We start from the raw sequence: 13,040 nt of genomic DNA, 5'->3' as shown, positions 1-13,040 counted from the left end.
ATAATTAACTAAACAAAGTAGATATGTGCGGTGTATCTCGGTACTGCAACCAATTGATTCAATGGACTTGACACAACAACACCATTTCACTTAGAATAATTAATTGCCATTCAAACAATGATTAGACACCTCTATGTCTGGCCAAAAGCGACTATAAACTTGAAAATGCCAATCCTAAAATCTTAATCAAAACACAGGCACATCAAACTTCACTATAAGCATGTGCTCCATAACAACTACACCATAAAATGTGGGTCTGCAAGCTGTCAATTAGATCAATCGTTCTCCGTCTGGTTGTGGGTTGCCGTTAGCATTACCTTTCTCAGCCATGGAAAGTGCTGCTCCTCCTCCAGTTCCAGTTTTGGCCATTTCCTTTGCAGGGCTATATGAATGTTGCGTATTGTGGGTTTGTCGGTAAAATACAATAGCAATCACAATGACAGCTACAATTACCAGTACTCCAACAACAACTCCTGCTGCGATAGCACCTTTGTTAGGACCATCATCGCTCACTTCTCCAACCACAAGTGATGGTTGTGGGGTCGAAGAAGTCGTTGAGGGTGAAGAAGCTGTTGAGGGTAAAGAAGTCGTTGAGGGTGAAGTCGTTGAGGGTGAAGAAGTCGTTGAGGGTGAAGAAGTTGTTGAGGGTAAAGAAGTCGGTGAGGGTAAAGAAGTCATTGAGGGTGAAGTCGTTGAGGGTGAAGAAGTCGTTGAGAGTGACGAAGTCATTGAGGGTGAAGAAGTCGTTGAGGGTGAAGAAGTCGTTGAGGGTGAAGAAGTCGTTGAGGGTGATGATGTTGCTGAGGATGAAGAAGTCACTGGGGATAAAGAAGACACCGACTCCACAGTCGCTGAGGATGAAGATGTTGAGGGCACTGAAACTGACGGTGAAGATGCTGACGGTGAAGGAGGCAATGAAGGAGAAGATGATGAAGCTATAGATTCAGAACTTGTGCTGGCAATTACACTGGGTGTTGCTGCAGTTGTAGGTAGTGAAATTTCACTTTCACACTGCACACCAGTGTAATTAGTGTTACATACACATAATGGAGACTTATCCGGATTCGCATAGTCATAAATGGAGCTGCATATGCCATTATTGCTGCAATTCTTTTCTGATGAACAAAGCTCTTTCTCACAAGAAGTACCTTCATAATGAAGGTCACATACACAAAGTGGCTCTGAGTTAGGTGCAGCGTAGCTGTACTGTGAGTTGCAACTGCCATTTCCGCTACAGTTCTGAGAGCGACTACACAGTACTATCTCACAAAATTCGCCATCAAAGTGTAATGGACACATACAGTTGAAGGTTCGATTTCTCTCGTTCAGCTCACATGTGCCATCGTTCTTACACACATCAATAGCACAATAATCACAAGTGAAATCGTTTGTTCTATCTGCGCATGGAGGCTGCAGTGGAAGATTGCTGCAATATTGACTTCCATTGTTGTGTACACAGTCATTAATGTTTTCATCACAAGCCAAACCAGTGAAACCAGTTGCACAAAGGCAGGTAGGATTGGTACCTACATGTGGTGCTGTGCTAACGTCAAAAGATGGATTACAGATACCCTGTCGCAGACCAAAGTTGCATTGCTCATATGGATCACATTCACAATGAGTTCCCGTGAAGTTTCCTGCACAAATGCATTCGAAACCGCCAGACGTTTCATTGCAAGTTCCACCATTTAGACAAGGTTGACTGTTACATTCTATAATCAAACCAACTATTACTTCAAGTGCCATATATAAACTCAAAATCCATACAAAAATACACACTCATACTAATTTAAAGCATCATACAATGCATACAAAATAGTTAAGGGGTCATCAATTTTTCCATTATCATAAGCATACAAACAGTACACTTTTCTTTGACTCCACCATCCCCAGAAAGCATACATAGGAATGTGCTGAAAGTAAACTACGAGTAGTCAATGCAGAGCGATGCTACCTGTGATGATAACCTAATTAATTAATTAATCAATAGCTGTAATACAACTGTCACTAAATAATCTACTCTACTGACAGCAGTACTGTCATGTAGTAGTTGCCTGTCTTCCTCGTTTCAATTCATGTCGATTCAATTTTTATAGAGTCTCATAACTCATAACATTGTCTAGCAGCTGCAAGTTGTACTATACTGTCAACACTGAATTTGTGTTTAGTCATTTTGATTGTCTTCAAAATTCTACATTCACAAAATGCCCAAAAAATTAACACTAAACACTACAAATAGTACAGTGTAACTGACCCTGACAAGACCCTCGATGCCACTTACTGCATGATGATTGTAGTGTACCTCTTACTAATTAATTAATTCTGTGGATACCAGTCAACATACACACAACTTTGTTAGAACAGATCCTATAACTTCCACAACACACACCACAATGCTGTACCCGTTACGTAATCGGTATGCAAGCACCACACGCACCCAATAATATCCAACTACTTGTATGCAGTCCACATGTACATGTACAACGTACATATGTTTGTTCCAAAGTGGTTACACTTCTCTACAGATCTGATGTCAAAACCCAGAGCCCTCGATATAGACAGATATTCCCTCGTGTGGAAAAAGCATACAAACAGTGAACGCCTACTGAATCTCTCGCTACAGTCAGTGTGTGCGTGGGTAGTGTGAGAAGAAGTCAAACGTGTTAGAGTCGTCTGTCGTGCAGTAATTCTATTGTATACTCAGAATAGTGACGATAGTGACAAACTGTAGCCGCCATACCTTGCTGAACTGACGTTCGAAGTTGGACAAAGAGCAGCGCGGCGAGTAAACCAACAACTGCAACGACAGAACGAAATCAAAAACGAGATCAGCACAACGCAACGTCAAACACCAAAATGACATGCATAGTTTCACATGCGTTGCAACTGATGTCACATATTCAATACCGCCGCTTTCCCTCCCTCCGCCAGCATTTTTTGCCAATGTAGAGTACGATCAACGACTAGCATTCCCACTTCACGACAAACAAGAACCATCGTGAGCATGCATCGGTGACGTACGACCGCCTGCGACAGGCGCCTTCTACGAGTGAAACGGCGCCACAAAGGCCCTCACGTTCCGATCTCTCGATTGCGATGCGACAGTCGGAAAAGCACCCGCCGCCACAACTATACAGCCACACCCTACGTCTCTCTGACTCGCTGCACTCGCACGGAACGTCGAGAGGCAAATGCGACAAACGTATAAGGCTCGTACCTTCTCTTCTCATCATGTCGTCTTTTGCTGCTTGCGTCAGGAGAGCAGAAATGCGTCTACGCACGACCTGGATCTGTAACAATGAGAGTGATGCGTGCAATCAATAATGGCTTCGGAATTTGTTACCGGAAGTAGTTTGCAACGTTTAGGACACCCTGGTAACGTGACCCCGCCTACATCTACCCGTATAATTTTGTTTGTACAGTAACTGCACGGTTTTGCTGTCAGTAAAAACAATCGATCCACCGAGTGCGCAAAGTTAATATTCAACATAAGTAGAGAAGGTGTTGTGAAGGCTAATCTGTACATGTAAGCCTACGCATGCGCATGTCTAAACGCATACCACAACTGTCGGAACTGACAGAAGATGTACACATTGTACATGTAGCGCTTCCATACGTCACATCTGTTCCGTTGCACCCAGTACGTGTGCACACTCTTCTTCTCACTATTCTACTTACGATACAACCACTACCGTACAGCCGATGGGACGACAAGGTCTAGTTATGTGTCGATCTACCGGTAGATCTCGAGCTCTTGCGGTTCTATGCATGTCTGCAGACTGCCGTCGACACTGCATCCACAGTTTTGAAACGATCGACTTACGCTTTGACGATCGAATTGAAGTCTAGCGCAGATTTGCACCCTATAGCTATTGCCACACTAACTCGTGCACGTGGCAATCGATCTATGGTGTAACGTACCCGTAGGCCTCAGCTAGATGCGACTAGCGTTCGGAAAACCAGACACGCTATTCTATCGGCTTTCCCCAACTGCGGTATGAAATATGTGTGGCGTACGTCGCCTTGCAATTTGCAGTACCAGCTGAGAAATGGATGTTACCCATGCAAGCGTAGGTGTCGGTCTACTTTGGTTTGTTCTCACCATATTGGAATGTACACAATTATTGTTATACCCAGCAGAGTAGTTGCATAGTGTTTCATATTTTGTAGGCCTTGAATCTCTTACCTTGTTGCTTTTTCTTCAACTGCGAAGCTCACTTCAGCAAGGTATGCTTACAATACTATAGTAAAAATTACGATATTACTGTCTAAATGAATTATTTATTATACATATATAAATATACAAATTGTTATATAAATTAATATGAATTATGTGCTTTTCGTTTTGTATTTGGTGGCTACACTTTTTGTCGCTAACTGTAGCCTGTGACACCCAACCTTGTCAAAACGGAGGAACATGCAGTGAAGTACCGGGTGGATTCAACTGCACCTGCATAGCAAACTTTACAGGAACTCGCTGTGAATGCGATCCCTATGCACAATGTAACTTTGGCCAGTTGCGAGGTATTTGTAATCCTGATTTTGACGTAAGCATACAACCACATGTAGGAAACAATCCTACTTGCCTTTGTGCACCCGGTTTTACTGGTCTGGCTTGTCACGAGAATGTCGATGACTGTACACATAACAATGGAACGACAGTTTGCAGTTCTCTTCAACTGGAGCCTCCGTGTGTAGATGGAATAAACAGCTTCACGTGTGATTATTGTTTGCTGGATGTGTGCAAGAACAATGCTACATGTGTGCTGAACGAGTTAGAACGAAGCTTCAAGTGTGAGTGTCCATTACACTTTGCTGGCGAATTTTGTGAGACTGTGGTACCGACACAAGCTGTAGTTTCTACAACAACAAAATCTATAGCTGCCGAGACTGTTGGAACAAAAAGTCCATCTACAGCTACCAAGACACAACCCTTTGGAACAACAACGTCTGCATTTACTGGTACACAAGAGGTAAATCCAGAGAAGGTGTCCAGCGATGACAGTAATACGGGCATGATAGTTGGCATAACAGCTGGAGGTGTTGTCGTCATTGTCATCATCATCCTAATTATCATTGTGGTTGTCAGAAGGAGTGGAAGACCCAAGGAAACACATAATAGGCTCAATATGTATACTGTGAGCAAAGAAACTTATCCTGAGACACTGGATTAAGTTAATCGTGCTGATATTCTAACATGCACTAACACAATATATTTGAAATAAGTGTCTTCACTTAGCATTACATAAGCCACTGAATGTATAGCTAGTGTGAGACATTCATGGAACATCTAACCTGAGTAACCATTTTACACATTTCTTGTGTCTTGATTTGATAGAGATGGTCTGTACTTGTAGAGAAAAATTAAAAAATTTTTAGACAACATTAGCTTTCTCTTTGCTTGTGATTTGGCTCACTGTACATGCACAGTGTACCCTGCTTATTTGCACCTTTAGACATGCATTCTATCTGTAGTACCTATTAACTTGAATGGTGTAAGAAATTTTATTGATTGAGATCGCCACAAAAGGGTAGCAAGTCTACACTAAAATATGTATTTTATTATTGCCGAGCGTAGTACAGTTAGTTAATAAAGGAGATGCTGGAAGAATCTACAGCATTAGACTCGACCCAGTCTCTCTCTCTGCCCTCGTCATTCCCCGGATAGTGAATCCTCACTGTAGACTATCCAGGGAATAATGAGGGCGGAGAGAGACTGAGTTGAGTCTACTAGAGCTTAGGAACAAATTCTTGTTGACTAATATTCTTTGGCACACTTCACAAGACAATTGATTAATAAGTATGCATAAAATTAACTTAATTAAATGACAATGACAATCATAACCACACCTTCAGCTCCTATGCCAATAATCATTTGGAAGTTCAATATTTAATTAACAAAATTAATTTCCAACAAAAAGATTTAAAAGTCGGAAAAATTACAGTAGTACACTTTTCATTGTTTAATTAAAATTGACGTCGTTATTCGTGTGCTACAGTTAGTGATGCTCAGCAAACTCTCGATCTTCAGCACAAGCACGACACAACCGGGATGATTCCAAACATTCTCCTGATTTTCAAAATCATTATGGCGGCAGCAGCTGCACGTTCCGTAAACCTAGAATCGTTATCCGGGAATGACGAAAGAGCGGCGAGACTGGTCACGAGTCGAGTCCTGGAGACCACCGCATTCGGTCACGTATTTGCAAATCAACACGTGCACGGCATCTGTCAAAGAAGAAGTGGACTATGACACGTACAACACAAGTCGACGTATCCTTTGGGTCCGCGAAACAACGAAAGCACCTGCGATGTGTTGTTGACTATTAGACCTTTTCACAGGGCGTGGCACTAACGACGTTATCACCTACCGCGGCGCCGGTTTGGTTCGCTTTTGATGCATTGGCGTATGCTAACTGCGTTAGTCTAGAGCCAAGCAACAATTTTTCTTTTCGAACTTTAACCGGTGCGTATAGCAATGCATCGAATCAGGTGAGGCCTCATTAGGACTCGGCTCTTGTGTGTTTTGCGTGTTTTGCAGTGATGAACGACCTTTTTCCTAGAAAGTGCGGCGTCTAGGGAATGAAAGGACCCTAGGTAGCGAGTAGATAAAGTTCTGTTAATTAATACAATTAATTATTGTTGTAGTAATATAATTGAGTATTACTATTAAAAATGGTGTACACAAGGAAAATGAAATTGAACAGCAAGTGGTAGTGTATCCTGGAGCATTACACACAAGAGTACAGAATGCCTTTACAAACTAAAATTGATATCAATGACACTAATTACTATTAATTTACCATACAAAAATAAAATCTATAGTACAAGAGGTGGATGCAAATCTGTTAGATATGAATAAACAGTAAATACCTTATATAAAAGATCCATGCTTGAACTAAGTGTTATTTATACATTGCAAAATGCTATGGTTCGTTATCCATCTGATCACCCCTCTATGTCGATTCTAAGTGAAGCCACTTGTCGGCATTTAATTAATGACTTGCTCCTCGGTAAACTGACCTCCTCCTTTTAGGAAAGCAGGTAGCACAAGACATGCCTAACGTCCATGAGAATGTCAGCAATAGCAAACCCTTTGTTTGCCATGACTTGATCTCCAGGCACAAATTTATTGAGAAATCAGACTGCTTGGTAAGTCCCTGTCTGTTATGGCACCAGTACATAGTCGTGACACAAACATAACATGATCACATGGCGATATTGCAACCAATGCTTTCACAGTGTGGTGGTGTTTGTGTCTGGAGAAGGAAGCTGATTGCAAACTTCTATCTGAATGACGTTCTGTAAATAGTTATGTTGCATCAATGATGCAGGTCTTTTTCGGGAAAGTCTCTCTAAATGACTGTGGTAGACTTCAATGTAGAGTATCCCTTGGCAACCACCAGTCAACGTCATTCAAATGGTAATAAAGTTTATCCATGTGACAAAAATTTCCATGTGAAACTTCAACTATTTCCCCTTTGCAGATACATTGGTACACCATGATGGCACGGCAACTACACACTCCAAAAGGTAAAACACAGTACAGCAACACTGAGTGACTGGTTCATTTATATGACAGCCACGTACAGCTGAGGACATTATGATCAAAATGAAATATTAATTAATCGAGCATTCTCTTCTTACCTCTCAGTACCACCAGACTTGTCTAAAGAATTCCTCTTCACATCAGTCATTCCCTAGATGCCGCACTTTCTAGGAAGTATTCAGGAGGTACTAACCAAACCATTTGGTAAGTGCGTACCACACAGAACACGCATTATAGATTACGTACGCACGTTTGTACCCGCATTTGACGTCTGTCAAGTCTCGGTGTTAAATCATCACTCAAAATGACGCGGTAGAGTCACGAAAGAGATCAGAAAGAGGTCGTTCATCACTGCAAAACACGCAAAACACACAAGAGCCGAGTCCTAATGAGGCCTCACCTGATTCGATGCATCGCTATACGCACCGGTTAAAGTTCGAAAAGAAAAATTGTTGCTTTGGCTCTAGACTCACGCAGTTAGCAAACGCCAATGCATCAAAAGCGAACCAAACCGGCGCCGCGGTAGGTGATGACGTCTTTAGTGCCACGCCCTGTGAAAAGGTCTTGCTCTTGTGATAATTATCATCTGTCGCTTACATCCGCTTAGTGGTTCAGTCGTTGGAGGCTCCGCGTGTATTTTACGGAACCTGGACACGAGAGCAGCTAACCATAGCCATCAGCATACTTTAGTTGTTTATCGATTAGACATGCATCCTCAAGCTCCAACTTCTAGACCCCTATGCCGTTTGGTCGGCGAGGGTCAAAGTAGCGGGGGGCTGCCTCGGCGACCAGGAAAGCGTCTCCAAATTCCCAGGATGTTTATCTACTGTCTGTTCCCCCTAGGTGTGAACTTTGAAAATGTTGCGTCGTTACCGACTATATATTGTTCTATTGCAGCTCGCTTACAGTGTGTACGCAATCAATACCAGACTACACAAAGTACTATATAGTGTCATAGTCTATATATATGTTAATGACTACTAGGGGTAGTCCCCTAGTCCCTTACTCTACTACACTCCCTTCCACTAAATCTCTCGATATCTCCTGGGGGTCTTCTATTGTTCCTTGTGGGATATTGTCGATTTTCTCTCTCTGTTGACTTCTCAAATGGTTTCTTTGTTGGCAAGTTATCAGTCTGTTCCGACTGTGTCTCTGTTAACTCAGGGTGGCTAGGAGTAGTTGGTACTGAGTCTTCCCCGGTAGAGTCCGTTGATGAGATTGTCTTCTCAGCATTCACTTCGGAATAATTTCCAGCTTGTGGTGTAATCATAGTCGCTGTACTATCATGAGTATTGGAAGTTTGCTCCTGATGTACATCCTGTGGAAAACTTCTGATATCACGATGTAATATATGATCTACATGAACATACCTAGCCTGACCATTCACATTTACAAGATAGTTTCTGGACTACTGTTCCAGAGAGCCACCGTCCCCGACTATCTTGTCTTGGGTTCCATGCTGCCACTGATTCTCCAGGTAACATCTCACGATGTCTGGATGCAGCTTCTGTTTGGCTCTCCTGTCTGTCTCGAATCTCTCCTCCAACTGTAGGTTTAACAAGACTTAGTCTTGTTCGTAAGACTCTCTTCATTAGCAATTCGGATGGCGTTTTTCCTGTTGAGGTATTTGGAGTCAACCTATACTGCAGCAGTAATATAGATATTTGATGTCGAATAGTGCGTCCTCTAGGTCGTGCCTCCATAGATCTCTTGAAGATTTGAACTGCTCGTTCTGCTTGTCCATTGCTCGATGGGTGATACGGAGGGGTGAGTTGGTGTTTGACACCATTTCCTTTCATGAACTCCTGAAATTCTACTGACCTGAATTGTGAACCATTATCTGTCACCAATCGTCCTGGAATGCCATGAAAACTAAAAACTCGCCTCATCACCTCTATTGTCCTACTAGCCGTTGTACTAGTGCCCATTTCATGCACTTCCAACCATTTCGAAAATGCGTCAATCATAATAAGATAATGTTGACCTTCAAACTCTGCGAAATCCACGTGAACTCTCTCCCAAGGTGCTGTGGGGTACATCCATGGATGAGGAATACCAGCAGGCGGTTTATTCCTCTGACTTTGGCAAATTTCACATTTCTTGCACAATTCTTCCAATGTCATGTCCAAGCTCGGCCACCAGATATATGATCTAGCTAATGCTTTCATTCGATTTGAACCCAGGTGATTTTCATGAAGATCTGCTAGAACTCTTGACTGTAATTTTTGTGGTATTATCACACGTGTTCCCCAAAGTAAACAGTTCTCTTCAACGCTAAGTTCATCTGACCGTCGTGAGTAGGGTTGTAACCTTGGATCCATGTGACTTTTCCAGTTCCATCCAGACAATGTATACTGGTATGCCCGTCTCAAAATTGGATCTGCTTTAGTCTCTTGTGCTACTTCTGCTGCTGTTACAGGTAGATTTTCACAGCAATCCACATGGTACAATTCCTGGTTAGGGTCTATGACATTCACTTCCATTGGCAGTCGGGACAGCATATCTGCTTCCTTATTCTCCTCTCCAGCCATATACTCCAGGTTGTACTCATATGCACTTAAAATTAGTGCCCACCTCTGCAGCCTTGCTGCTGCTAACGCTGGGATGCCCTGTTTAGGTCCCAGAATTTTGACCAAAGGCTTGTGATCTGTCACTAGTGTAAATCTTCGACCAATGAGGAACTTGTGGAAATGACGAACGCCGAAAATGATTGCCAGTGCTTCCCGCTCTATTTGGGCATAGCCCTTTTCTGCTGATGACAGTGTCCGTGAAGCAAATGCCACTGGTCTCTCCGATCCATCCTCAAACTCGTGACTCAAACAGGCTCCTATTCCATATGGGGATGCGTCACATTTGAGCTTGACTGGTGAGACAAATCATAGTGCGTAAGAAAACCAGACTGTAATAACTTGTTCTTTGCTGCATTGAATGCGGCCCTGTGTTTCCTTGTCCATCTCCACTGTCTTCCTTTTTGAAGTAACTCATACAATGCTTGTAGAGTATTCGACAGATTCGGTAAGAAATGGCTGTAATAGTTCAACAGCCCCAGAAATGCCTTCAACTCAGTCACATTTCTTGGCTCAGGTGCTTCCCTGATAGCCTTGACCTTGTCTTCTGTAGGCTTCAGACCTTCGTGATGTACCCTGTGACCTAAGTATGTGACCTAAGTATGTCACCTCAGACTGACCAAATTCACACTTGTCCTTCTTTAGCCGGACTCCTCTTTGCTTTAGGCGTTGTAATACTTGCCTCACTCTTGCATCGTGCTCAGCATCAGTTGAACCGACAATCAGTATGTCATCGAAAAAACAACAAACTCGTGGTATTCCAGACAATATCATATCCATCGTTTTCTGGAAAATACTCGGTGCTGTTCATATACCAAAAGGCATTCTGGTATAAGTAAACAAACCCTTCCTAGTATTTATGGTTAAATACTCTTGGCTCCCGGTATCCACTTCCATTTGTTGGTAAGCTTGCTTTAGATCAAGCCTGGTAAATCGTCGACCACCCGCTAAAGTAGCAAATAGATCCTGAGCATTAGGTGTGGGATACTCAATATTTCCCAAATATTCATTGATGGCTACTTTGTAGTCACCACACAATCTGATACTGCCGTCAGATTTCCTCACCACTACTATCGGTGAAGCGCACTCGCTCTGATCTACAGGTGTCAGTACTCCTTCTCTGACTAAGCGATCGATTTCAGTATCCACTTTAGCTTGTAACGCAAATGGTACTGGTCTTGCCTTATGAAAGACTGGCCTTGCATTGGCACTCAAAGTAATTTTCGCTTGCACTCCTTGCAGCTTTCCCATTCCTTCCTTGAATAACTCAGGAAACTCGTGTACGGGATCCAGGACATTCAAGCTAAATAAAGATGCCCAGTCCAACTTCAGTTGTGACAACCAATTCCTGCCAAGCACTGCTGGCTTATTTGCAGCATTGACGACAACTACTCTACCTCGTATTTCTTGATCTCCGTAGCGTACCGGTACTACCGCTTCTCCGCGTACAGACAATGTCTGTCCACAATATGACTGTAATTTCACGTTGCTGCTCTGGAGTTTGACATGAGATAGTTGTTTCTCATAGGTCTCCCTGGGAATCACGGTAATAGTTGCACCCGTGTCAACAATCAGCTCTAATTCTCGTCCAGCTACAGTCATATTGACTCTGATTGCATCCTGACTTCCCAGACCATAAAGTGAACATACTTCCTCTTCTTCCACTTGTAACGTGGCTTGTTTCTGGTACTTTGTATTCTTGGTACCCGTTGCTCCGCTCCTGTTCTTAAAATCGCCTTGCTTCTTACTCCGGCAGGCTTTTGCGATATGTCCCTTCTTGTGACATAAATAGCACTCTCTCGATTTCATCCGACACTTATCAGGAACGTGCCCCTTGCCATTGCATCTGTAGCATACTTTCACATCAGACTGTGCCGTCTTTGACCTCCCACTGCTACTACTTTGCATGCTAAATGCCGTCTCGTGGTCTGTTGTTGATCCGTGTCTGCGCGTGTCTCCTCGCAAAGCTATCGTTTCTTGTCTTGCCGATTCAAAAGCTTGCGCTATTCGTACCGCTTTCTCGAGTGTTAAGTCAGTTTCCGCTAGAATTTTCTGCTGTAGGGCTTCTACTCGTAATCCACACACGAATTGGTCCCTCAACGCAACCGACAACTTGTCTCCGAACTCACAGTGTTTAGCTAGACGACGCAATTCTGACAAGAACACCGTAACAGTCTCACTTTCTTTCTGTTGTCTCTTGTAATAACGGAATCGCTCGGCTACGACAATCTTCTTTGGTTCGTAGTGATTTCTCAGTTGCCGAATGATATCATCGAGCTCCAAATCTTGCGGTTGGCGAGGTCGTACCGAGGTCCGCAACAAACTGTAGGTCGATGCACCCACAGACGTTAGAAAGATTGCCTTCCTACGAGCTACGTGCTCGTCTCCTATCGGTACCGCGTTTGCCAGGCAGTAAAGCTCGAACCTTTCCTTGTATTCGTCGATGCTTTCTACTCCTGCTCGGAATTCGCCCAACAACCCGTGTTTCAAATTCGCGGCTGCACTCGCCATCCTCGTCGCCACTGTTGCGTCGTTACCGACTATATATTGTTCTATTGCAGCTCGCTTACAGTGTGTACGCAATCAATACCAGACTACACAGAGTACTATATAGTGTCATAGTCTATATATATGGTAATGACTACTAGGGGTAGTCCCTCTAGTCCCTTACTCTACTACAGAAAATCATCAATATCTCCGCTGTTTTTGGACTTTCGCGATGATCTCGGTATCGTTAGAAACCGCTAGGTTTGGCATATCTGTCTATCAAATTATCTAAGCCTTTCCTACAAACGAAACGGGAGGATAATACTTGTGCATATCAAACACAAACGAGTGGAGCAATGGTTATTATCCAATTATCTTGTAAGACCAACGGATCAGCAACCGGAACTATTCACGCGTACGGGGAATAGACAGTAGGT

The 13,040-nt window shown here is 43.1% G+C and overlaps 4 protein-coding genes and 1 long non-coding RNA gene across 5 annotated transcripts; 2 read left to right on the top strand and 3 right to left on the bottom strand.

Annotated features, from left to right (window-relative positions):
* Positions 1-53: 53 nt before the first annotated feature.
* Positions 54-3,326, bottom strand: LOC134191127 (neurogenic locus notch homolog protein 2-like). Its single transcript, XM_062659701.1, has 3 exons — positions 3,218-3,326; positions 2,741-2,797; positions 54-1,712 (listed from the first exon to the last, which is right to left on the bottom strand). Exons 1-3 carry the CDS (start codon positions 3,231-3,233, stop codon positions 271-273), a joined length of 1,515 nt encoding a protein of 504 aa, XP_062515685.1. The 5' UTR covers positions 3,234-3,326; the 3' UTR covers positions 54-270.
* Positions 3,327-3,631: 305 nt separating this feature from the next.
* On the top strand, positions 3,632-5,392 carry LOC134191128 (fibropellin-1-like). Its single transcript, XM_062659702.1, has 3 exons — positions 3,632-3,715; positions 4,171-4,227; positions 4,384-5,392. The coding sequence occupies exons 1-3, from the start codon at positions 3,703-3,705 to the stop codon at positions 5,172-5,174; spliced, it is 861 nt and encodes a 286-aa protein (XP_062515686.1). The 5' UTR covers positions 3,632-3,702; the 3' UTR covers positions 5,175-5,392.
* Positions 5,393-5,968: 576 nt separating this feature from the next.
* LOC134191292 (uncharacterized) lies at positions 5,969-6,938 on the top strand. The gene is made up of 3 exons (XM_062659893.1): positions 5,969-6,284; positions 6,343-6,466; positions 6,542-6,938. The coding sequence occupies exons 1-3, from the start codon at positions 6,138-6,140 to the stop codon at positions 6,577-6,579; spliced, it is 309 nt and encodes a 102-aa protein (XP_062515877.1). The 5' UTR covers positions 5,969-6,137; the 3' UTR covers positions 6,580-6,938.
* Positions 6,939-7,246: 308 nt separating this feature from the next.
* On the bottom strand, positions 7,247-8,073 carry LOC134191293 (uncharacterized). The gene is made up of 3 exons (XR_009971757.1): positions 7,800-8,073; positions 7,648-7,737; positions 7,247-7,592 (listed from the first exon to the last, which is right to left on the bottom strand). It is a non-coding gene; the product is annotated as an uncharacterized LOC134191293 (long non-coding RNA).
* A 470-nt stretch (positions 8,074-8,543) lies between these two features.
* LOC134190802 (uncharacterized protein K02A2.6-like) lies at positions 8,544-12,627 on the bottom strand. Its single transcript, XM_062659318.1, has 5 exons — positions 10,962-12,627; positions 10,804-10,919; positions 10,445-10,712; positions 8,930-10,376; positions 8,544-8,877 (listed from the first exon to the last, which is right to left on the bottom strand). Exons 1-5 carry the CDS (start codon positions 12,625-12,627, stop codon positions 8,544-8,546), a joined length of 3,831 nt encoding a protein of 1,276 aa, XP_062515302.1.
* Between the last annotated feature and the right edge of the window lie 413 nt (positions 12,628-13,040).

The sequence above is a fragment of the Corticium candelabrum genome, chromosome 15, assembly GCF_963422355.1.
Source record: "Corticium candelabrum chromosome 15, ooCorCand1.1, whole genome shotgun sequence".
Taxonomy (NCBI): domain Eukaryota; kingdom Metazoa; phylum Porifera; class Homoscleromorpha; order Homosclerophorida; family Plakinidae; genus Corticium; species Corticium candelabrum.
The sequence above is the reverse complement of the archived record's forward strand: the minus strand, read 5'-3'. Positions and strand labels throughout refer to the sequence as shown.

Excerpts from the sequence above, each read along its gene's own strand:
- LOC134191128 (XM_062659702.1), top strand. Across the intron at positions 4,228-4,383 it reads GCGAAGCTCACTTCAGCAAG|CCTGTGACACCCAACCTTGT; the intron begins GTATGCTTACAA and ends CGCTAACTGTAG.
- LOC134191292 (XM_062659893.1), top strand. The coding sequence starts at position 6,138 with ATGACGAAAGAGCGGCGAGACTGGTCACGAGTCGAGTCCTGGAGACCA. Across the intron at positions 6,285-6,342 it reads CAAGTCGACGTATCCTTTGG|GGCGTGGCACTAACGACGTT; the intron begins GTCCGCGAAACA and ends ACCTTTTCACAG. Across the intron at positions 6,467-6,541 it reads TTCTTTTCGAACTTTAACCG|TGATGAACGACCTTTTTCCT; the intron begins GTGCGTATAGCA and ends CGTGTTTTGCAG.
- LOC134190802 (XM_062659318.1), bottom strand. The coding sequence starts at position 12,627 with ATGGCGAGTGCAGCCGCGAATTTGAAACACGGGTTGTTGGGCGAATTC. Across the intron at positions 10,920-10,961 it reads AACCATAAATACTAGGAAGG|CACCGAGTATTTTCCAGAAA; the intron begins GTTTGTTTACTT and ends GTATATGAACAG. Across the intron at positions 8,878-8,929 it reads CTATCTTGTAAATGTGAATG|TTTTCCACAGGATGTACATC; the intron begins GTCAGGCTAGGT and ends TGATATCAGAAG.
- LOC134191127 (XM_062659701.1), bottom strand. Across the intron at positions 1,713-2,740 it reads TCGAACGTCAGTTCAGCAAG|AATGTAACAGTCAACCTTGT; the intron begins GTATGGCGGCTA and ends GTTTGATTATAG.